Source organism: Hoplias malabaricus, chromosome Y (genome assembly GCF_029633855.1).
Source record: "Hoplias malabaricus isolate fHopMal1 chromosome Y, fHopMal1.hap1, whole genome shotgun sequence".
Lineage (NCBI taxonomy): Eukaryota > Metazoa > Chordata > Actinopteri > Characiformes > Erythrinidae > Hoplias > Hoplias malabaricus.
In genome coordinates this window covers 70,284,772-70,310,807 of record NC_089820.1, presented here as the reverse complement: position 1 = coordinate 70,310,807, position 26,036 = coordinate 70,284,772, and the positions used below count along the sequence as shown (strand labels likewise).

General features: G+C 41.5%; 1 protein-coding gene across 1 annotated transcript in view; it reads right to left on the bottom strand.

Moving 5' to 3' along the window:
- Positions 1-7,901, bottom strand: part of LOC136678515 (myosin-7-like) — a 50,736-nt gene extending 42,835 nt beyond the window's left edge. The window contains 4 exon segments of the mRNA XM_066656563.1: positions 2,993-3,149; positions 3,236-3,347; positions 3,349-3,374; positions 7,701-7,901. Of these exon segments, the coding sequence (XP_066512660.1) occupies positions 2,993-3,149; positions 3,236-3,347; positions 3,349-3,374; positions 7,701-7,901 (496 nt within the window).
- Positions 7,902-26,036: the final 18,135 nt, after the last annotated feature.

The window sequence follows — 26,036 nt, the reverse complement described above, 5'->3', positions numbered from 1 at the left end:
TTCTGAAGTTCCATCCTCACCAGTAGTTTGAAAAAGTTCTGAAGTGGCGTTGTCACAGTTTTGAGCATAGTACAGGTTGACATATTCCTGAGCCATTTTCAGCAGACGTTGCGTTGTCACTTTCTGAGACACGAGTGACTTGTTGAGAGAGAGAGAGTGTTGCTTGTTTTTATCTCTCAAAAGTTTTGGGTGTGTACTTTGGCACCTCCCCCAACAACCCCTACAAGGAAAACTGACGTCAGATTCAAAAATGGTCGTCTAATCTTATTTTTAACCTCTGAAGACTTTTAATCAATTCGTTTTCTTCAAACAATTGTTCAATGTTTTCAAACCATTCTTTATATATTTCTTTCCAATCTTCCCATTCTATTTTCACGCAGGAATCACGATGTGAAGAAAATCCCATATCAGGTGCATTTCTTTTGTGACTGTATAACATCCACAAGCAGACAAAACACGTTCCTTTAACATTCTTTACGATTTGGAGAGCAAAAGTGTGCAATGTCACAGCTCTTGTTGAATTCCAAGGTTTGATGAGGATCTTGAATTGTTGCGATGAATACAAATTACCAGACATAAGTTTAGTGTTGAGATCGTAGCAATGGTTAGTGAAACTGCCCCAATCGTTTCGATGTAGCGTAAAAACTTCTGTGGCATCTTTACAACTCTCTGTTGAGCTGTTGAAAAATGATACGCTGTCTCTCTCATGATCAAAATTAAATCCCAAGTACAATCCATTTCTTAATTGAAATGTTTTAACCTTGTCTGATTCAGAGATCCGTGAAGATGTACGGCTAAGAGATGAGGGTAACTTTCTTGGAGCTTGTAAAATATTAGCCATCACGTCTGTTCTTGTTTGTTCTTAATCTAAAAAATAAAAATAAAATAAATAAATAAATATATAAAATTTTTAAAATGAAATATAAAGTAATATTCTTAAATTATTCTTATTTTACGTTATAAATGTCAGTTCTTACCTTTTGGTTCCAGTCCGAGCAGTATATCATCCAAAGTTGAATGTCAGCGTGTAATGCGTAGATTTTTGAGCTCCTAGATATACTGAGTCACTTATCGTAAACTTTTCTGACGTACAGCGAGGAGGAGGGTTTAGGAGGGGCAGCGTTAAGACATCTTCAAATGTCATTTTTTATCGTATGAAAACAGTATGTTTTGGGGTGTGGGTCATAGACCGGGGGAGAAAATGAACGATTTTAAAACAATCTTTAATCACTAAAACACCATTAATCATTTAGAACTTGGAGTTAGAAAATTAAAAATTTACTTATGTATACCCTGTATGTGTGTGTGTGGGGGGTACGTGCGTGTGTCATAACCGTTTGATGGGGGGGGGGGGGGGGGCGTTTGACGATTCCTGTAATTCCAAAGTGGTGGGGGGTTCACTTATGTGTGTGCGCGCGATAAAAGGGGTGGGGGGTTCACTTATGTGTGTGCGCGCGATAAAAGGGGTGGGGTGGTTGATCGTTAGCGATTACGGTAGCGAGTGTGCGACTGATAAAGCGTAGCTCGTGACTTGACACCTGTGATGAAACAGAGCCTGTGCGCGCGTGTGTGCGCGATAAAGGGGTGGGGGGCTCGCGTATGTGCGCGCGCGATAAAGGGGTTCATCGTGGGGGGTCGTAGATATCTATAATAAAACAGAGCGAAGGGCGGGAATTACGGTTAAAATACACGTTTATGATTGGTTGAGGGGAGGGCGGGAAATCCGGGGGTAAAATACACGCTTGCGATTGGACGAAGCGAGGGCGGGACTTTTGAACAAGGGCGGGAAAATACACACTTATGATTGGTCGATGACAGGGCGGGACTTCCGAGCAAATAAACGCTTCTGATTGGACGAGAGGGCGGGACTTCCTGTCAAATACACGCTTCTGATTGGACAAGGGGGCGGGACTTCCCTCCCAAAAGGGGGCGGGGCTTGATGACGTGGCACGCTCTGATTGGCCCAAATGACCTGTCAAAACGAAGTTACAAAAAGTGCCTCATATATCTCTCTCTGTCACCCCTTGTGAGCCTTGGTTCCTCCCAAGGTTTCTTCCTCAGCTGGGGGAGTTTTTCCTTGCCACTGTCGCCCCTGGCTCACTCACTTGAGGGTTTTACATTTGTTTTTACATTTCATGTCAAATCTTTGTCTTACTGGAATTCTGTGAAGCTGCTTTGTGACAACATCAGTTGTGAAAAGCGCTATATAAATAAATTTGATTTGATTTGATTTAAGATTTATACAGTTAATTTGCTAATCACACATTAGAATAATTAGTAGTACATTGAAAGACAGTGTTTTTAATGGCAACATATTTTGAATATGCAAAACGACTGACTGAGTGGATCAGACACCACAGTGTTGCTGGAGTTTTTAAAGACTGTGTCCATTCATTGTCCACTCTACTGGATACACCTAAGTCTTTGGTCCAAGTTGTAGATGTAAATGCAGAGACAGTACTTGTTGCTGCACAGTTTGTGCGGGTTGTCCTCAAGTCCTTCATCACTGGACACAGGATGGTGCCCAAAGGACATTGTCGGCTGGATATTTTTGGTTGGTGGACTATTCTCAATCCAGCAGGTCTTTAAAAACTGTAACAGCCCTGTTGTGTCTCATCCACTTGTAACAATACATCACCACCATGTCTGTTTCACGGCAGTGCACTAACGACTGGACAACTAGAGCTTAAATTGTTAATACTTTATAATAGCTAATAAATTGTAGACACTTATCATTGATGAATTATTTACATATATTCAAATGTAATGTAATATTTGTAATGAAGAACAACGTTTGCAGTTTTCAAATGCAGGTTATCCAAATAATTTCATCATTATTTTGCATTTTTCTATACAATAGATAATTTCTATGATAAAATATATCAATGTATATATAATGTATATATAAATGTAGTTATAAATATTAAAGTTTGTCAGTGCATCACCAGTCATCTGTGTAAATGACCTACTTGTGTAATTGTTTAGCATTTACCTGCTAACATGTACTGGTAGGCATTATCAGAAATGGAGAATATGTGAGGAGGAGCTTCACTTCTCTTTTTGCCCCTGTAGGCTATAACCACTGCCTGATTATACACTGGCAGCCACTTGTAGGGGTTGACAGTTACACAGAACAACCCTGAATAGGTCTTTGAGAGAAAGGTATGCTCATTGTTATGTATTGAATATAATAATAGAAAGGTTTAGTTCATTTGAAGCAAATTTTTGTACTCACATAGATCATCCATGCAGCATAACGCTCTTTGAGATTAAACAGCACAGCTGGCTCATGAAGAAAAGTCAACATAGCCATGTCCTCAATTTTGTCAAATTTTGGAGGATTCTGTTGCAGAGCCTTCTTTAAAAGTGAGTGTCTGGAGAATTACAGAGAATTCAGAATATTATTAAACTAGAAAGGTGATCTTCATAATCTAGTATTGTGTAATCATGCAGAGACAACTTTCAGTTATAATTCCTTCCTTTTCTGTAATTACTTATACAGTTCATGTTCATGGTGACTCCAGAGCTTACTTTGAATCAGTGGGTGCAATGCAGATGGCATCACACTTTCACAACTACAGACACTTCAATTCATGGCAATCCACATATCAACATGTGTGGAACTATGTGAGCAACAATACCTGTTGCACCACTGCATTGCCGGTAGGAGATTTGATTAAGAAATGTATACAGAGCCCTAGCCTGATTCCTGGACTGCCTTTCTGTTCTGAATATAAGACTAATAAATTACACTAAAATTATATTAATATTAATATAGTGTAGAAGCAAGGAGGTGGTCATGATCAATCATAAAATTATCACCACCTCCTTGTTTCTACACTAAGGGTCCATTTTCTATGGTTAGGTTTACAGACTGTAGTCCATCTATTGCTCTTACAGAAGCTTTGGACCTATGAGCTAATGGAGCAGAGCAAAGATTTTTTTTAATAAAAAAAAACTGGAACTGTATATTCAAATCTTCAGATTAAACTTTGAAAAATATATCAATGTATTTAAATTTAAAATAAGCAAGAATTTTTATTAAACTCTACAATCATTTTGAATGGATATTTTATTCATTTCAGTTGCAGATTTTGTTCAGATTCACATTATTATTATTATTTTTTGTTTTATGTTTTTTCACTGTCAGATTCTTCTTTTTCAGTTTCAAACTTTTCGCCCTTATCTGGCATGAGAGGTGTGACATCAGCTGAGAGAGTTGTGGCATAATGACTGAGAGCATAATAAAAAAAAGGACGGATGTTGTCTGTTTTCACAATTATAAATTAATCAACCCCTCCTTGGATCACCACCTTAACGTGGTGGAGGGGTTTGCGTGCCTGCGTGAGCCTAGAAGCTATGTTGTCAGGGGCAATAGCGCCTGGTTGGGTCTCCCAAGGCAAAATGGTCCTGGTGATGGGCCAGACAAAGAGTGATCCATAAAGACCAAGATGAACAGATCAAGAACTGGGACACAGCCTCCCTTGCCCGGAGTAAGGTTACCGGGGCCTCACTGTGGAGCCAGGCCGAGGGGAGGGGCTCCTTGGCGAGCGCCTGGTGGCCTGACTTTCACTCATGGGGTCCGGCTGGGCTCAGCCCGAAGGAGTAACATGGGTCCACTCTCCCATGGGCCCGAAATGTGGGAGAGGTAGTAATCAGGGTCTGGTTCACTGTGGATTGGGTGGCAGCCGGGGTCGGGGGCCCTGGCGTTCTGACCCTTGGTTACAGAAACTGACTTTTGGAGCATGGAACATAACCTCTCTGGTGAGAAAAGAGCCTGAGCTGGTGCGCGAGGTTAAGCGGTACCAGCCAGATATAGTTGGGCTCACCTCGACACACAGCATGGGCTCTGGAACCAATCTCCTTGAGAGGGGCTGGATGCTCTTTCACTCTGGAGATGCCCAGGGTGAAAGGCGTAAGGCAGAAGTGGGCTTACCCATAGCCTCCCGGCTTAGCGCCCGTACGTTGGGGTTTACCCCAGTGGACGAGAGGGTAACTTCCCGGCCCCCTTCCCGGCCCCCCGGCTCTGACGGTTGTTTGTGCTCATGCACCGAACAGCAGTTCAGAGTACTATGTCTTCTTGGGGACCCTAGAGGGGGTGCTGGAGAACACTCATTCTGGGGACTCCATTGTTCTGTCCACAAGTACACCTGGCATCAGGATACCCTAGGCCGCATTTCAATGATCAACTTTATAGTCGTATCATCGGACCTGCGGCCATATGTTCAGGACACTCGGGTGAAGAGAGGTGTTGAGGTGTCAACTGATCACCACCTGGTGGTGAGTTGGATCAGATGGTGGGGGAGGATGCCGGACAGACCTGGCAGGCCTAAACATGTGCTGCGGGTTTGCTGGGAATGTTTGGCAGAGGAACCTGTCAGAAAGATCTTCAACTCCTACATCCGGCAGAGCTTCGACTGCATCCCGAGGGAGGCCGGTGATATTGAGTCTGAATGGGTCATGTTCCGGACCTCCATTGTTGAGGCGGCTGAACGGAGCTGTGGCTGCAAGGTTGTCGGTGCCTGTCGGGGTGGCAATCCCCACACTCGGTGGTGAAGGAGGCTGTCAAGCTGAAGAAAGTGTCCTATCGAGCCTGGTTGGCTCGGGGGACTCTGGAGGCAGCCGACAGGTACCGAGGAGCCAAGCGGCTCGAGACTTCGGCTGTCACTGAGGCAAAAACTTGGGTGTGGGAGGAGTTCGGTCAGAACATGAAAACGATTTTCGGTCGGCTCCGAGAAGTTTCTGGCAAACCATCAGGCGACACATGAGGGGAAAGCGGTTTTCCACCAACACTGTATATGGTGGGGGTGGGGAACTGTTGACATCGACTGGGGACATCATTAAGCAGTGGAAGGAATACTTTGAGGATCTTCTCAATCCCACCAGCACGTCTTCCGCAGAGGAAGCAGAGTTTGGGGACCCGGGGGGGCGGGGCTCGTCTATCACTGGGGCTGAGGTGGCCGAGGAGGTAGGAAAACTCCTTGGCGGTAGGGCCCCAGGGGCGGATGAAGTTCACCCCGGGTTTCTCAAGGCTCTGGATGTTGTGGGGCTGTCCTGGCTGACATGCAACATCGCATGGACATCAGGGGCAATGCCTCTGGACTGGCAGACTGGGGTGGTGGTTCCCCTTTTTAAAGGGGGATCGGAGGGTGTGTTCCAACTATAGGGTGCATGGGAGTTTGCTCAACCAGTCTACATGTGGATCTGGAGAAGGCATTCAACCGTGTCCCTCGGGGTATTCTGTGGGGGATGCTCGGGGAGTATGGGGTACTGGGCTCTTTGCTACAAGCCATCCAGTCCCTGTATAAACAGAGCAGGAGTCTGGTTCGTATGGCTGGCAGTAAGTTGGACTCCATCAGGGCTGCCCATTGTCACCAGTTCTGTTCATAATTTTTATGGACAGAATTTCTCAGTGTAGCCAAGTGGCGGAGGGTGTCCAGTTTGGTCTCAGGATTCCATGTCTGCTTTTTGCGGATGATGTGGTCTTATTGGTTTCATCGAGCCAGGACCTCCAGCTCTTGCTGGACCAGTTTGCAGCCGAGTGTGAAGTGGTAGGGATGAGGATCAGCACCTCCAAGCCCGAGTCCATGGTACTCAATCAGAAAAGGGTGGAGTGCTCTCTCCAGGTTGGAAGTGAGATCCTGCCTCAAGTGGAGGAGTTTAAATACCTCGGGGTCTTGTTCACGAGTGAGGGAAGGATGGAGCGAGAGATTGACAGGCGGATCGGTGCAGCGTCAGCAGTAATGCAGGCTCTGTACCGGTCCGTTAATGACAGACAGTGCATAATGACAGACAGTGCATCAGCTTCTTGCCTGATTATAGATCTGTGACTCTGTGCAAATGATTATCTTCAACTATAACCAGCCTATAATAATGAACGTATATGGCATGTTTCAAGACAGAATTTGTGAGATAAAATAACATAGATTTAAATAATTTAAATGAAAAAAAACCTGAATAAAATACAGAGTGAAATAAAGTAAAGCGAGAATAAAACAATATTACAAATAAAGTAGAATGAGATACAGCAAGCAGTGTATCAAGTGAGTGTCAATCTTCCTTAATTTTTCTTTAATCTTCGTGCATTAATTTTAATTTTTATGCATTATGGACTGATATGTGTGAGGGTAGTTTGCACGTTTACTTGCAATTCTCTATTTTACCACACGATAATGTGTGCTCTGCCTGCAAAGTTTTCTTGGTATGCATGTGTCAAATCTTGCTTAAAAATATGTTCATTTTTACACAAAAGCTTTCTTTTTAAATCATAATTTCGGCGTGAGATGTTGTGTACTCACATTTTCCTGTTTTTGTGCATACGCACCCTTTATGAATGAGGCCCCTGGACGTTTTAACAGTTTTCAGGCAATAATTGTCTTACTTTATTTGAAGAGTCAGATTGTTACAGTTTAGATTTTTTGTTTTGCTTAAAGATAAAATGCTGCTGAACATTTTAATTTAAAAGAGACACACACAATTCACCAGTGCTTGACTGGTTTAATTAACAAATTCTTGATTTTTTAATTCAGTCCATGTTGGAGCAGCCCACCCTCTATTTGTTATTGCATACTTACAGATATTACTCCATAACCTAATCATTCACTTATATACATTTAAAAATTTTCTTGCTTTTCTTGTCTCTAAAATCATATCTTATAAGACTCACTGCAACATAAAAAGCATGTAGTTATTTAACTGACCTTCCCCGCCTCTGTCTTCACAGTCACTTTGTCTCCTTCACGATTGGTGATGGTGGCCATAACAAATTCTTCTATAGGATCAGGCATAAAAACTTCTTTCTTCATATCAAATGGACGAGTCTGTGCCTCCAAGCGCTCCTTTTTAGACTTCCGCAGATAGGAAGCTGCAGCCCCAAACACTGCAATTTCAGCATCTCCCATAGGTGTGCTTGCAATAAACTACTGAAAAAGATAAATACAATATAATATGAGAAATTTTCACTATGATTAAATAAATATTTTACAGTTTCACTAACAGTTGGCAACAAATCAATATTGCAGCTTTAATATTAATTTAAAAATGCCTTAATACCTTACTGGAAACAACTAGAATAGGTCTCAGGTATACATAAGAGAAACCTAAAACGTGCATTATGATTTTTGCAAGTATATATATATAAACACCTCTATTATTCTAAACCTATTAGGTCATTGCTCATTACTCTCACCTCCACCCCCACTTCCCAAAAAAGCATCTGTATACTAGCATTCTGATATCCTGCAGCATTTCAATGTAACATATCTCATGTTTGAGCTCCCAGTCAGTAATGACAGCAAGATATCTGTTTTGTGTTTCTAGCACTTACTACCCCTTCACTCTTCACTCGCTTTATTCTACACCAAGCCACCTACAGCCTGCAAGGTCATGGCTTGTTTTTTGACGGAACAATTTACGCATTTTATATTTAAGAATCCAAGCAAGATGCTTAAGTTTTATTATCATGGTAACTTTTATAAACAAATGACACTATAGCTTCTAGGGTTAGAGGTAGGATTCATTTTAATAGAGAACCACTAAAGGTACTGATTTCATCATAGCTCTAGCTTTCAAAGTAAATGTTCTAAATGTACAACCAAAAAAGTTGGGATGCTGTGTAAAATGTACTTAAATGTAAATTAAAAGAGAATGGAATTATTTGGGGCGTCACGGTGGCGAAGCAGGGAGTGTCGTAGTCACACAGCTCCAGGGACCTGGAAATTATGGGTTCAAGTCCCACTCCAGGCGACTGTCTGTGAGAAGTTTTGTGTGTTCTCCGCATGTACACATGGGTTTCCTATGGGTGCTCCAGTTTCCACCCTTGGTCCAAAATCACACATTGGTAGGTGCATTGGCGACTCAAAGTGTGTGTGTGTGTGTGTGTGTGTGTGTGTTTGTGAGTGAATATGTTGCCCTGTGAAGGACTGGTGCCCCGAATGAATGAAATTAAGGAAGCCAAAATGGTAGAAGGAAAAATGATACGAATACCTGGTCAGTTTTTATTCAATTGTTTGGTCCACATTAAATAATGCAGGCTCATAAACATGTTATGTTATGATTTTAAGGTGGAACAGGCAAATGCTTAAAGATGGAAAGGACTCCATTAAAGTTATTAAATAAATGAGGCCCAAAAATGGGAAGCTTCTTATTTAAAGTTTCTGTTTCACCTCAAAGGGGACAGCAGTTATGTTTTGGTACCTGAACCATTTAAAGTGAAGAAAAATTTTCAAACAAAAAAGCACAGGAATTTGAAGAGCAGTTCATTAATATTCAGCCTAAGGAAGGTCTTTAGAGTTGTTTCCTGACATAATATTTTGGTAATGTTTGCTTAAATAATGAACCCAAAGCAGAACCTGTGGCTCATATAGACACTAGAGCTACATGTGGGAATATTTTGGCCTTATCTGTGATTTGTTTATGTGCTGCGAAGTTAGAAACCTGGGTGAAAGTGTGGTGATTTAATACATTTTTGTGTATTTTCAGCCTATATATAAAATTTTAATTGTTTGTGAAGAATCAATGTGAAGTGGAATGAAATTTATTGGATGTGTCAGACCTTTTTAAAAAATAAAAAACTGAAAAGTGGGGCGTGCGATATTATTCGGCCCATTTACTTTCAGTGCAGTAAACTCACTCCAGAAGTTCAGTGAGGATCTCTGAATGATCCAGTGTTGTCCCAAATGACTGATGATGATAAATAGAATTCACCTGTGTGTAATCAAGACTCCCTATAAATGCACCTTCTCTGTGATAGTCTCAGGGTTCTGTTCAAAGCGCAGAGAGCATCATGAAGACCAAGGAACACACCAGGCAGGTCCGAGATACTGTTGTGGAGAAGTTTAAAGCCGGATTTGGATACAAGAAGATTTGTAGCTTTAAACATCCCAAGGAGCACTGTGCAAGCAATCATATTGAAATGGAAGTAGTATCAGACCACTGCAAATCTACCAAGACCCGGCCGTCCCTCTAAACTTTCATCTCGAACAAGGAGAAGACTGATCAGAAATGCAGCCAAGAGGCCCATGATCACTCTGTATGAACTGCAGAGATCTACAGCTGAGGTGGGAGAGTCTGTCCATAGGACAACTATCAGTCGTACACTGCACAAATCTGGCTTTTATGGAAGAGTGGCAAGAAGAAAGCCATTTCTCAAAGATACCCATAAAAAATCTCGTTTAAAGTTTGCCACAAGCCACCTGGGAGACTCACCAAACATGTGGAAGAAGGTGCTCTGGTCAAATGACACGAAAATCGAACTATTTGGCGTAAAAGCAGCACAGCTCATCACCCTGAACACACCATCCCCAATGTCAAACATTGTGGTGGCAGCATCATGGTTTGGGCCTGCTTTTCGTCAGCAGGGACAGGGAAGATGGTCAAAATTGATGGGAAGGTGGGTGGGGCCAAATATAGGACCATTCTGGAAGAAAACCTGTTGGAGTCTGCAAGAGACCTGAGACTGGGACGGAGATTTATCTTCCAATAAGACAATGATCCAAAACATAAAGCCAAATCTACAATGGAATGGTTCACAAATAAACGTATCCAGGTGTTGGAATGGACAAGTCAAAGTCCAGACCTAAATCCAATCGAAAATCTGTGGAAAGAGCTGAAGACTGCGGTTCACAAACTCTCTCCATCCAACCTCACTGAGCTTGAGCTGTTTTGCAAGGAAGAATGGGCAAGAATTTCAGTCTCTCGATGTGTAAAACTGATAGAGACATACCCCAAGCAACTTGCAGCTGTAATTGTAGCAAAAGGTGGCACTACAAAGTATTAACGCAAGGGGGCTGAATAATATTGCACGCCCCACTTTTTAGTCTTTTATTTGTTAAAAGTTTGACACATGCAATAAATTTCACTTCATGATTGTGTCCCACTTGTTGATTCTTCACAAAAAATTAAAATTGTATCTCTTTGTTTGAAGCCTGAATTGTGGCAAATGGTTGAAAAGTTCAAGGGGGCCGAATACTTTCGCAAAGCACTGTGTGTGTGTGTATATATATATATATATATATATATATATATATATATATATATATATCCATCACATTTCTCTGCTGATTGCAGTGTACAATTTTAAATAGGATCCTTCCTTACAAGCCCATGCTGTGAGGCATGCATAACATCCTGGCATTTATGAGTGCTGATAGTTCCTATCAAGCTTTTAGAGAGGCCATTCAACACACTTTATATGCCTGTGTTTTTGACAACACTAAGTGGAGACAGATACTATGATACTACCGTGTTTCCCCGAAAGTAAGACAGTGTCTTACATTCTTTTTACCCCCGAAAGTCCCACTATGTCTTACTTTCGGGGTATGTCTTATATTGGTAAAAAATGTCGATTTTTGTTTTAACCATAAAATTAACATTTATTAACAACCTGAACAGTATGGTATTCACCATAAACCAGTTTTATAAAAGCAAGTGCCAAGAATGTCTTGTTACAACCGTATCATGACGGTATTTCCATGTATAACATGTAAAACAATGAAAAACGGTAAGAACGAACAGTTTGAATATGTTATACTGGAAGATAAAACAGATTTATTCCATGACAACCATGGCTGCGTGTTGGACCACGGACAACATTACTGCTGCTCCCGCGGCCTCCACATCCCTCCGCTCATTCGGCTCCAGATCCGTCCGCATCCCGCAGTTAATGCAGCAAAAGGTACCGGTACTATGGCTTATATTTTTCCAACGTACAGTTTACTATGTCTTACTTTCGGGGTACGTCTTACATTAGCCGACCCCCCTAAAACCCACACTGCGTCTTACTATCGGGGGTGTCTTACTATCGGGGAAACACGGTATTTACAGCATCTGGGTAACAGATTATGACAGATGAGAATGAGCTTATTCTGCTTACATGACTTAATCCTTTAGGTCAAGCTAAATGCTTTTTCCACCTCCAATTTCTGTGATTGATCTCACTGAAAACATGAATAAAACTATTGTTAGGTAAAACGTTTACAGAGATATTCAAATCAGTCACAGAAGAAACAGCACAAAAATTAGTTATTAAAATTGAATAATGTAATTGCCATATTTTCACTGTAAACACCTAATGTTACATATGCAAAAATCTATTTAGTAATCTTAACTTGAAAGCTTATATTTTGTAAATATCACAAAATTTAGCTAGTTTCACAAGGAGCAATCTGTAATACAAGCATTTACAATAAATTTTGTACCATGGCAGGTATGTCTGCCTCCAGGTTGCCAGCTTAAGGAAAAGGCTCCGGTTTCCTCCTGTGGTCCAAAAACACACATTGGTAGATGGATTGTTTACTCAAAAATGTCCATAGGTGTGAGTGCATGAGTGAATGTGTGAGTTTGTCTTGCCCTGCAAAGGACTGGTACCTCCTCCAGGGTGTGTCCCCATCTTGCTGCAAACCCACCGCGACCCTGAACTGGATAAGCAATTGACAATGAATGAATGAATGAATATATGATCTCTAGCTGGGTTTGTCTACTGCCTTGAGGCAATGGCTTTAACTTCCTGGCAGGAAGTAGATTCATCCTTGGGAGAATCTTTAATTCTCCTTTCTGGTGCTACACTACAACTCCCAAGATTTCACAGAGGATCATGTGCAGGGGACATCCGCTCCCCAGCCAATAACAACAGGAGACTGATTGGAAACACCTGTTGCTGGGACTACTTAAAGGTTTCCATGAAGCACTTAAGTTCTTAGTAATGCCACTATATTTGTGTCATTAATAAGTGCATGCACAACAAATGCAACGGCAAACTAAAGTCATTAATTTTCATTGAGAGTCAGCATAACTGGGCAGTGTTGAGAGATGTGACTGTAAGAGAGTATGTAAATAAGTAAAATTTATTTATATGCAACCAAAGTTGCACCCAAGTACTTTACACAACCAAGAATACAATTAAGAACAAGCAAAACTCGTGAAAGACACTAAGAAAGCATTGCTTGAAACACTACAACGAGCCATTTTCAAAAGCCAAAAGATATAGATGCATCTTTAGTTTTGACTTAAACCCCAGTAGAGAGGGAGCACACCAGAGGTCAATACGGAGTTCATTCAAGAGCCTTGGAGCTGCCACTGAGAATGTTCAGTCAAACTTTAGCTTTGCCTTTAAAAAGTTTCAAAAGATGCTGGTCAAGCAGGACCATGAGGATGTGACCATGAATGATGTGACGTGATGAAGTTCAGCTCCTCTCAACTCTGTAAAAAATGAGTGGTGACACATGGCAAAGACTACCAATCAGAAAACAGGCCCCATGTTCCTTCAAAACCACTCCATTGACTTTGGTTCCTGCTGAACGTCTGTTCTATTCTCAAACTGAAAAGAGATTCACTTACAGTCTATACTTGATTAAAGTTTAAGAATACAGGTTTTATGGTTTGTTGTTTATTACAACTAATTTGTTCTTATTTAAACTGAAAATGTAAAAAATATTTAGCTTTATTTGTTCAGGGCGGCACGTGGCATAGTAGGTAGTGTCGCAGTCACACAGCTCCAGGGACCTGGAGGTTGTGGGTTCGATTCCCGCTCCGGGTGACTGTCTGTGAGGAGTTGGTGTGTTCTCCCCGTGTCCGCATGGGTTTCCTCCGGGTGCTCCGGTTTCCTCCCACAGTCCAAAAACACACGTTGGTAGGTGGATTGGCGACTCAAAAGTGTCCGTAGGTATGAGTGTGTGTGTGTGTTGCCCTGTGAAGGCCTGGCGCCCCCTCCAGGGTGTAATCCTGCCTTGCGCCCAGTGATTCCAGGTAGGCTCTGGACCCACCGCGACCCTGAATTGGATAAAGGTTACAGATAATGTGTGTATGTGTGTGTTCAGGTAGAGGGCAGCAGGGTGGCCCAGCAGGTTGTGTCAAAACCGTTACAAACCGTTGCCTTATCCTCATTATTGTGAACACTTCACTCCAGGGAGTATGACACCAATCACTTAAACCACTTCAGGAGGGCGTCTGAGATGTATTTGAGCCACATTTTATATCAGTTTAAACACATCAGTTTCCTCTACTAGTCACATGGAGTGACCAGGTGTAAACGGGGTCTGAGTCTCACCTGCAATATATTATATGAACACAGGGGGGCATACCTGCTCTAGGGCCTGGAAGGTTCAACAGTCATGCTGTGCATAGTGTGTTAAATGTTTTTTGATGATTAGTCCCAAACTGCGGAGAGGGAGACTTGGGGGATAAATGGCTCCTCTTGAAACTGGTCAGCAAAAATTAAAATATGGTTGCATGACACTGGCCGCAGGGTGAGAGGAGCCACGTATTGTTGATCTTATTGCAGTTTTTTGTGCTTTTGGATTATTTGGTGTCTGTGTGTGCAATAAAAGTGTACTAGAACTTGACTATTGCATTCTCCCATAAATTGACTCAATCCTCAGTGACCTTGAGGCCACACCTCCAAAAAGGCAACCACATGTTATATTTTGTTCCTGGCTTGGTATTTTCTGCAAACACTGAATTTGCTATGCATGAGATTCTTGAGCTACACAGTCAGTGAGTACCAAGAATATATCTTGTAGCGCAGATAAAAAAGTAGCTCAAATATTGTTAAAATGACTAGGTTTGATACATAAATTACAGTACTGTACATGCTTTAAATTCATAAGAAATTCATCATTCAGAATAGTGTTATGGGTGGCACGGTGGCGCAGCAGGTAGTGTCACACAGCTCCAGGGACCTAGAAGGTTGTGGGTTCGATTCCTGCTTTGGGTGACTGTCTGTGAGGAGTTGGTGTGTTCTCCCCGTGTCCGCGTGGCTTTTCTCCGGGTGCTCCGGTTTTCTCCCACAGTCCAAAAACACACGTTGGTAGGTGGATTGGCGACTCAAAAAGTGTCCTTAGGTGTGAGTGTTCGCTGTTTTGATCGCTCGGGTTTTCCTGTTTACTCGTTTCCACTGTTATTTCTATATTTATATCTGTTTTTATAACCTACTAACCATCCATAGATCTATCTTTTAGATTGTCTCCGCAGGAATATTCATTACAGAGGCACTTAAACTGCCACCGGACCCTGGAGTAACGTTCTTGGTGTAAGTTACTAAAATTCACTAAAAGCGGTAAGTACCTGCAATTCCATGGCTACTACTGGCTGTTTTGCCTGCTCAGAGTGTGGCATGTTTAGTTTAACCCCCTTTTCCACCTCTAGCGATAAAGATAGTGGTTGTATTTGTACTAAGTGTCAGCTAGTTAGCTCTCTGGTGCATAAAGTGGACCAGTTAGAAGTGCGCATCCGGAGCTTATTATTGTTGAGGGATAAACAGCGAGATTCAGTGTTAGCAACTCCGGGTGCCTTAGGGAGAGTTAGCACCCCCACGACTCCGGCGTTAGAGCCCTCACAGCGGGGTGAATGGGTGACGTCTCGGCGTCATAGCCGGAAAGCTAAGGCTGATGCTAACGCTGAGGCCAAAGCTAGCCCACCGGGACACCACGCTCCTCCGATTCGCGTGTCAAACAGGTTTGCCCTGCTCAGCGAAGCACCCGCTGAGGAGCCTGTTAAGAGTGCTCTGGTTATAGGAGACTCTATTGTTCGGCACGTGAAATTAGCTACTCCTTTAGGGGCGCCGGCAGTAACAGTTAGCTGTTTATCGGGAGCCAGAGCGCCGGATATTAGTGGCAACCTTAGACTGTTAGCTAATAGGAGATATTCGAGGGTAGTCATTCATGTAGGGGCCAATGATATTCGTCTGAGGTAACTAAGGGTAATATTACAGAGGTGATTAAACTGGCCCAGACGATGTCCGATGCCGTAATCTGCTCTGGCCCCATACCAATGCGGCGTGGCGACGAAGCTTACAGCAGACTTTGGGCATTAAACTGCTGGATGTCCAAGTGGTGTTCCGAAAATCAAGTGGGCTTTATAGACAATTGGTTACGTTTTGAGGGCAAGCCTGGTCTTATAGGTAGGGATGGTATCCACTCCACGCGGGAGGGTGCTGCCTTACTTTCTTGCAGCATAGCACATAGTCTTTTAGTTAGTCAGCAGAGTAGTGTAGATAGCTGCTGACAATCCAGAGCCGGGACCAGGCCGCAGACAGACAGGCTAAACCGACCGTCTGCAAACTGTCTTGAGGCGTCACCCAGGTTCAACTGTATTGAGACTGTGTCTCTCCCCCGAACTAAATGTAAAAGTAGAAAAACAAAATCAGCCTGTTTCAGCAACCTAATCAATATTAAATCATACACAACACCTAGCAGCAACACCTCAGAACTAAAATTTGGGTTACTCAACATAAGATCACTAAACTCAAAAGCACTCATCGTAAATGATATTATAAGTGATCATAAATTCAATGTTTTCTGTCTCACGGAAACGTGGGTTAAACCAAATTAATATTTAGCACTAAATGAAGCCACCCCCTAGGCTATAATTATGCACATAGCCCAAGAATATCAGGCAAAGGAGGTGGAGTATGTGTAATTTACCAAAATACCCTAGAAATTAGTCTTAAACAATGTGACACCTTCTCTTCTTTTGAGGTTCTCTCCACTATTATTACAAATCCGGTCACAAAAAAGGACGCATTTTTATTATGCAACATTTACAGACCACCAGGGCCTTACTTAGAATTTCTGAAAGAATTCAGCGATTTTGCTACAAACCTAGCGGTGTGCAATCATAAAGTTATAATTGTAGGAGATTTCAATATCCATTTTGAGAAGGAAAGTGACCCACTAAAAAAGGCATTTACCTCAATCTTAGACTCTATTGGTATTACTCAAAATGTAACAGGGCCTACACACTACTGCAGCCACACTTTAGACTTAGTTCTGACACAAGGTCTTAACATTGACAAAATTAATATCTTACCGCAATCCTCAGCAATCTCCGATCATTACTTAATTTCATATGAGCTACCTTTTAGCCATAATATATGTAAGAACCCTCGCTATTCTACAAGGCGTATAATAAAACCATCTACCGCCCTACAATTTATAGAAAACCTACCAGAACTATCGACCTCAGTTCCAACTCCATCAGACCCAATGGACCTAGATGTACTAACTGATTACCTAGAAAATACCTGTCGATCTACTTTAGAAAAGGTAGCACCACTTAAACATAAAAGTATAAGACAGAAAAAGCTCGCACCATGGTATAACGATAAGACCCGTACTTTAAAACAAACATTACGAAAACTAGAGCGGAAATGGCGATCAACCAAGCTTGAAGTGTTCCATTCTGCCTGGAAGGACAGCCTTATAGAGTATAGAAATGCCCTCACTAAAGCTCGCTCAGCATATCTGGCCTTAATATTTTTATTATGGTCTCCCATAATAAAAATAATCCGAGAGCACTGTTTAGTGTGTTTTCTAGAATTACAAAAAATCAAGCAGGTTCTGAACAACTAATTCCAGCAACTCTCACCAATAAAGATTTTATGGACTTTTTTAATAATAAAATTGAGAATATTAGACAATAAACTCAGGCCACAGGATCAAATCCATCCTGGCTGCCACCCGATGTGAATGATATAAAACATAATATAACTGTAAAAGGAAGACTTGAAACCTTTTACCCACTCCCAAAATTAGAGAAGATTATCACCTCCGCAAACTGTACAACTTGCACACTTGATGCAATTCCCACAAAGTTGCTCAAAGAAGTACTACCAGCTATTATTGATTCTCTTTTAACTATAGTTAACTCATCGCTTAGTCTGGGCCATGTACCCAAAGCTTTTAAACTAGCAGTTATTAAACCTATGATCAAGAAACCAAATCTTGATGCTAGTACACTGTCTAATTACAGGCCTATTTCTAATTTGCCATTTCTGTCTAAGATCTTAGAAAGAGCTGTGGCCCAACAACATAGTTCATATCTACGTAAGAATCATATATATGAAAAATTCCAATCTGGATTCAGGCAACATCATAGTACAGAGACAGCTCTAGTCAAGATAACAAATGATCTTCTTCTTGCCTCTGATCAAGGCCACATATCCCTGTTGGTGCTTCTTGACCTAAGCGCAGCCTTCGATACAATAGACCACAATATTCTCATAGAAAGGTTAGAAAACATGGTTGGAATCACAGGGACAGCCCTATTATGGTTCAAATCTTACTTAACGGAACGTTATCAATTCGTAAAAGTAAACAATCTAAATTCAAATTATTCTAAAGTAAGATTTGGAATTCCACAAGGCTCTATTTTAGGACCATTATTATTTACATTATACATGTTACCGCTAGGCACAGTTATAAGAAACCATGACATTAACTTTCACTGTTACGCAGACGACACACAATTGTATATTTCAGCCAAGCCCGATGACAAACACAGATTAAAGAAAATAGAGGACTGTGTAAAAGACGTGAAAGGCTGGATGTTGCGTAACTTCCTCCTCCTAAACAGCAACAAAACAGAGGTCCTGCTTTTGGGTCCAAAAGTGGCAAGAAATAAATTATCAGATTTAATTTTAAATCTAGCTGACTTTCCAGTTAAACCTGGTTCAGCAGCAAAAAATCTTGGTGTCATAATTGACCCGGATTTATCATTTGATCAACACATAGGTAGTATCACTAAGACAGCTTTTTTACATCTTCGCAATATTGCTAAGATTAGAAATACCTTATCCCTCCAGGACGCAGAAACATTAGTACATGCCTTTATTACTTCAAGGCTTGACTACTGTAACACACTACTGTCAGGATGCACCAGCAGCAATTTAAGAAAACTTCAACTAGTTCAAAATGCTGCAGCTAGGGTCCTCACTAAAACTAGAAAATTTGAACATATCAGCCCAGTTTAATCATCACTTCATTGGCTGCCTGTTAAATTCCGCATTGACTACAAAATTTTGTTATTAACATATAAAGTTCTACATGGGCTTGCTCCTGAATATCTTCAAGATACAATTTCCTATTATGAGCCCCCACGTTCACTCAGATCACAGAATACTGGATTTTTAAATGTTCCCAGAATTCAGAAGGCCTCAGCTGGGGGAAGAGCCTTTTCTTATAAAGCCCCCAGACTCTGGAATGATCTTCCAGAAAATGTTCGGGACTCAGACACAGTCGCAATCTTCAAATCTAGGCTAAAAACACATTTGTTTAGTTTATCTTTTGGTAGCTAATGCTCCCCCATAGATAAAGGCGGCAGATCCAGGGGGTCCATGGACACAGGGAATTATAGTAAACTGAGACGCTGGTGCTGTCGTCCCGCCGCTTCTCGCGATCACTCAGGTTTGTTGACGGTGGAGCGGAGGGATGCCAGTGTTTCAGGATGCTCCCGTGTCTGTGTGTCCTCCTGGTTCTCTCCTTTTAGTTAAAGCTGTCATAGTCAGATCTGCTGGAGTCATTAGCCACACTCTGGAAATTTTCATATTTTCTACTTTACAAACACAAAACAGTTCAAAACTAATTCCATCCCTTTACATCTTTCCGAGTAAACGACTGCCCACCTGTCTGTCTGGACACTGATGGATGACTGTCGAGACCCTCCTCCACGCTTCAGACCAGCTGCCCACGCTCCAGCAACCACCAAGTGCCTTGAAGCTGTCCCTTCACTGAAGTTCTCATGGACTACTAACTATCATCACCAGTAGATTGACCAGAGGAGGATGGGTCACCCCTTGTGAGCCTTGGTTCCTCCCAAAGTTTCTTCCTCAGCTGGGGGAGTTTTTCCTTGCCACTGTCGCCCCTGGCTTGCTCACTTGAGGGTTTTACATTTGTTTTTACATTTCATGTCAAATCTTTGTCTTACTGGAATTCTGTGAAGCTGCTTTGTGACAACATCAGTTGTGAAAAGCGCTATATAAATAAATTTGATTTGATTTGATTTGATTTGAGTGTGTGTGTGAGTTGTCCTGTGAAGGACTGGCGCCCCTTCTAGGGTGTATTCGTGCCTTGCGCCCATTGATTCCAGGTAGGCTCTGGACTCACCGTGACCCTGAACTGGATAAGCGGTTACAGATAATGGAAAAAAAAAAAAAAAGAATAGTGTTATGGGCTGGACCGGGTGGCATTCATGCTTTTCAACCATAAGAGACTTGAAACTCAACTTGGACTTTTGATGAATTATTGAGACTTGAAAATGACTGAATCTATAAGAAATTCAATTTTGAAAAGAAGCAGACTGTTATTAAAATTGAAAGTTTTAAAAATAGATTTATAAAATAAAATCTGTATTTACTCATTTATTTTGTATTTGCACTGCAATTCTCTTTTATTACTTTTTTTGGTTTGTTTGTTTGTTTTACATTAGATTTTTTAGAATTCCAGACCCAGACAGATAAAACTGTAATTGAAATTGTTGTATGCCTCTGTCCCAGCTTATTGGCATGTGCTCTGTGTGTCAAGTATTTAATTGAAAATATTGTAAATCATTTCTTTGGGCTGATGCCAGTACAGCAATCAGTAATCTTGACACAAATCAGAACTGTAATGCAGTTTCAAAACAGTGAAGAGAGCTGTCTGCCTCGACCCCCTCCTCCCCAGACGTGAAGTGAGACCGGGTTGCAGGTTTGAGGAACATGCAAGAGACGGGTTTAAGAACTTGGGCCGTAATCGCTAAGAAGAATTTGCCATAATCAGCGTTTTTATGCAGTAAACATCACTAAAACATCTACCTACTAGTGAAATGCTTATATTTGCTGTGTACTACCAAGGTTGATTTCTCTGTTCCACCTTTAAATAGGTGAATATGTGAGGCTTTTCAAACACAATTCTAACTTAATTTGTTTAAAAAACACACCACAGAGAAACACACATGAATCTGCCTCAGTTTCTTTAAAACAAACAAACAATTGTATTTAGCCCTTTCAATCATGTTGTTATTCACCTTCTTCGTATAAAATACACAAAACTCAGTCAGATTCTGTTATTGTTCAGAAGAAAATTAGCCAGTTCTGGCTCTGTTCTGTAGTGTTGCTGCTTCTAAACTGCCTCCGACTTTCAAACACAAGACCAATATTTCCTCTCATTTTTTACTTTGTCTCTGGTCATGTAGATTTTTGGAAGGGCAATGGGGCTTTTTGGTTTCCAGTAAAATATAACACAGTGGGTTTGGACTGTAACGTGATCGGACAGAGGGCAGGATCTGAGGCTGAAATTCCAGTAGAGCCCCGTCGGACTGTGCACTTCTCAAAGAGAATATACTGCTCCAGCACTGCTCTCAAGGACACTAGTGCTTCAATCTAGCTTGTTTTCCTTAATCCATTACCACCTTCACATTTTATGACCAAGTACAGTAAATATATTACAGATTGCCCCTTTAAGGGGAACTTCACCTTATTTTCACATGCAAAACAAAATGTATGTTGTTCTATGTTGTGGAATAACTGTATCGAGAGCATGTCAGTGTAAATGTATCACTAATTTATGGCCATACTGGCAATTCTGGAATTGACGTTGTAATGGACACTGTGTTTAAAAATTGTGTTGTCAGATATTTAATGTAGACAAATAAGTGTACAGTAATGGGTTAACCCTGGCATGCCCAGTAAGGCGTGCTCTGTTAAAGCGTAATCCCACCATTTTTTTCAGCGGCTCTAAATTTATACAGTTAAATATTCACTGACAATTTAACAAAGCAAATCAGAATGTTTTTGAAATGATGTGCTGCAGAGAAACATAAACAAATTCTGAAAAATTAAACTTTCATTCAGTTGGCCATATACAGGGGTTGGACAATGAAACTGAAACACCTGGTTTTAGACCACATTAAACACCTGGTTTTAGACCACATCCTTTTGCAACAGTCTGGGTGGTACGCTTCTTTGGTGCTTCTCCACACTGTAACTCTACAGTATGTGGGAAAAACAGTAAAGGTGGACTCATCAGAGAACAATAAATGTTTCACATTGTCCACAGCCCAAGATTTGCGCTCCTTGCACCATTGAAACCGACGTTTGGCATTGGCATGAGTGACCAAAGGTTTGGCTATAGCAGCCCGGCCGTGTATATTGACCCTGTGGAGTTCCTGAGGGACAGTTCTGGTGGAAACAGGAGAGTTGAGGTGCACATTTAATTCTGCCGTGATTTGGGCAGCCGTGTTTTTTGGATACAATCCGGGTTAGCACCCCAACATTCCTTTCAGACAGCTTCCTCTTGTGTCCACAGTTAATCCTGTTGGATGTGTTTCGTCTTTCTTGGTGGTATGCTGACATTACCCTGGATACCGTGGCTCTTGATACATCACAAAGACTTGCTGTCTTGGTCACAGATGCACCAGCAAGATGTACACCAACAATTTGTCCTCTTTTGAACTCTGGTATGTCACCCATAATGTTGTGTGTATTGCAATATTTTGAGCAAAACTGTGCTCTTACCCTCTGCTAATGGAACCTTCACACTCTGCCCTTACTGGTGCAATGTGCAATTAATGAAGACTGGCCACCAGGCTGGTCCAATTTAGCCATGAAACCTCAAACACTAAAATGACAGGTGTTTCAGTTTCATTGTCCAACCCCTGTACATGTCCACTGGGCCCATGGCTGGAACACACTCTGGAGGAGGCACCAGAGTGACACATACACATTTACACTCACACCAATGGACACTTCAGGTTGCCAATCCACCTACCAACATGGGTTTTTGGACCATGAGAGGAAACCGGAGCACCCGGAGGAAACCCACGCTGACACGGGGAAAACACAACAAACTCAAATGTGACTGTGGGAATGTGTCATGCACTGTGATGGTCTAGTGCACTGTCCTGGGTGTGTTCCTGCTTTGCATTCAGTGATTGGGGGTAGGCTGTGGACACACTTTGACCCTAAAGAGGTTGAAGAGGCTACAGAAGATTCCTCAAGTATGCACGTTAGGACATGTAGTATCAATAAAATATGCTGAAATGTTAAATCATGTCAATAATCCAATACATAGATATCCACAAATTATTTGCTTTCTTGCTTTTAGATATTTTCTCATAAATATACATTACATTCTCTGTTATGCAGTTTGGGTTGGTACCATGCTACACCATAACCTGGGGTTGCAGTTGATACTTGCAGCTCTCTGGACAAGGATACTCACAGCACATCCCCATAGGACAGGAGAATTATTATTATTTTTTTTTTATTATTTTATTTTTTTTATTACATAATTCAATGTTCAGAGTCTTTCAGAATCAGTCTACAGTTTGGTTCCAGCAGCTCACAGTTCACAAAAAAAATATTTCGATGGTAGTAAAAGAAAAAACAACAAAAAAAAAACCAACACATTCTACCATATGTACATATTATATCTAATTACCACACACACACACACACACAAATAAAGGTGCTACAAAAGATTCTTTGAAGAAACATTTTTGCAAATATGTTTATATGGGTAAAGAACCTTAAGATCAAATGATTTTTAAACCTTGAAAAGGTTCTTCACACTCACACATTGCTTTAACAAACACACATTAAAGTTCTGAGGGCAGTGTTTAGGTGCTGTCGTGGAAAAGTCTTAATCACATGAGAGTGATAAACCAGTAGAAGCGCTCGTCAGAGTGTTCAGGCTTTGTTTTTTTTTAAGTCTTGAGGTGTGTATCTTCCTGACTGGTGTAGCAAAAATATTACTCCAGTAAAAGTAGATGTCCTTGAGTTAAGCATGAGTCTTGTTACAAAAATGATAATAGGATAGAGCCTTAATTTAGAGCCTTAATACATCATAGTTGTAGGGTATTCTAAACAAATCTTTTTAGGTTGGAGCTTTGTGGCTGACGCGTGTTTCAGGATCCAAAAAAGACAAAACGATATCCTCAACCAAAGTCACGTTTTGTATTTTTATTTAAAACAAAAAAGATAACAAAAAAACGAATACAAACGAAATTGTGCCTCTTAAGCTTCCACTAATGTAAATTATAATCACTCCACAGCATGACTACGGACACAACACGACACGGCACGGTCAGAAAACCGTGAGGCACCAACCTTCCTTCTCCCGTGTCAATCTAACTACACTGTTCCCTGTGCACTGTGCACCTTGCGTGATTAAAGGTCAACTATGTAACTTCCTGTAATTATTCTAAATCCACATTTTAACCTTTTACATATGTTTTTAACTTAAATTATTAAATATATCAAGCATGAATTTAAATCAAATATTTTATCAATATGACATTATACTATAAAATATGAAATACACATAATATGGGGCAAATTCAAAACTAGGCACAAAATAGGCATCTGGCGCCTACATTACCGGCCCCTAATTGTTCTAATAACAAAGTAACATAGAACAATTACCAAACTTCTTCTTACTAAGTAAAATATGAATCATATCCACATATAAGAAATATGCAAATTTCTGTCCCATAACCAAGATACTACTAATAATGTACACTAAATGTCTATTGTTCTATTGTCAAAACTTTCAAGGATATAAAGTCCATAATCACTCCATCTGCAATAAAGAAAGAAAAGAAAGAGAGAGAAAGGTAAAGAAATAAAGAGAGAAAGTAGAGCCAGAGGTTGCTAGCACATGGCTCATCGTAGGGGCTTAGTCTTTACCACTGGCCCAGTCAGACTCCACAAGCAGACAGATCTTCGTAATGGGTCTGTCCAAGATGTTAGTCTTTGTCTTTATCTTGACTCTGCGGACCAGACCATTCTTGTCTGGAATTGCTTCGATGATCTTGCCCATAATCCAGGAGTTTCTAGGCGCACAGTCATTCACAAGAAGTACAACGTCTCCTTCCTCAAAGTTCTTGGATGCTGTGGCCCAGCGCTGGCGCTCCTGTAGTTGAGGTAGGTACTCCTTAGTCCATCTCTTCCAAAACAAGTTGGACAGATATTGCACCTGTTTCCACCTGCGCCTAGAGTAGAGGTCGTCCTGGTCAAACAATCCTGGAGGCAATGAGGGCGTTGTCTTCAGCAACAACAAATGATTAGGCGTCAAAGCCTCTAAATCATTCGGATCGTTGGATGCCTTGGTGATCGGACGGCTGTTGATGATCGACTCTGCCTCACACAGGACCGTAAGAAGGCCTTCCTCATCAAGGATCTGTTCTCTCACAGTTGAATTTAGCACTTTTCGGATTGATCGTATCAGCCTCTCCCATGCTCCACCGTGATGCGATGCGGTGGGAGGGTTGAACGTCCACTTGATCCCATGCTGGTGGAACAGATGCTGAAAATCTGAGGAGTTCCAATCAGCAATGGCTGCCTTCAGCTCACGATTGGCAGCTACAAAATTTGTCCCATTATCCGAGCTAATCTCTTTCACTTGTCCTCTGCGCGCTATAAAGCGCCGAATCGCGTTAATGCACGAATCAGTGTCCAATGACGAGGCCAACTCAATGTGCACTGCGCGAATGGCTAAACAAGTGAATATGACTCCATACTTCTTCAAGATGGTTCTTCCACGCTTGACCTCCAGTGGTCCAAAATAATCCACGCCAACACGCGTGAAAGGTGGGTCATCAGGGATCACTCGCTCTTGTGGAAGATCAGCCATAAGTTGGTGTCCAACTTTCCCATGCAAGCGGCGGCACATCACACACTTCCCAATCACTTTCCTAATGGCCATGTTGGCGCTTGGAATCCAAAATCTTTGACGCAGCTCAGAGAGCATATGATTGCGCCCTCCATGTCCAGTCTTTAAGTGAATCTGTTGAAGGAGTAAGTCTGTTATGTGAAAGTCTCTGGACAGGATGACTGGCTGCTTGCTACTTTCTGGCATAGCTGCCCGACTCAGTCTTCCGCCAACTCGCAACAGGTCATCTTGAAGTACTGGGTTTAGCTTGTACACATGACTACTGCGCTTCACGCTCTGACCTTTGTGCAAAGCCGCAATCTCCTCTGAGTATTTCTCTTTCTGACAGAATTTGATTATGTCAAGTTCTGCTTGCTCCAAGTCTTCCACTGAAAGCTGAGTAGGTCTAATGCTCACCTTAAAGCGGTCAATCTGGCTTCGGATCAGCTGTTCACATTGAACTGTACTGTTCTCAGTGTCAACTGCACGCAGCTCTTTGCGTTTTTGACAGAGGCTTCGCAGAATGGCCTTCAACTTTAGGAACCACGCCATAATTCTTTTCAATTTGATCCAGGATGAGAAGTGATTGATTAGTCTTTTGAATGGAGTTACATTCTCTTCCACTTCCACTCGATT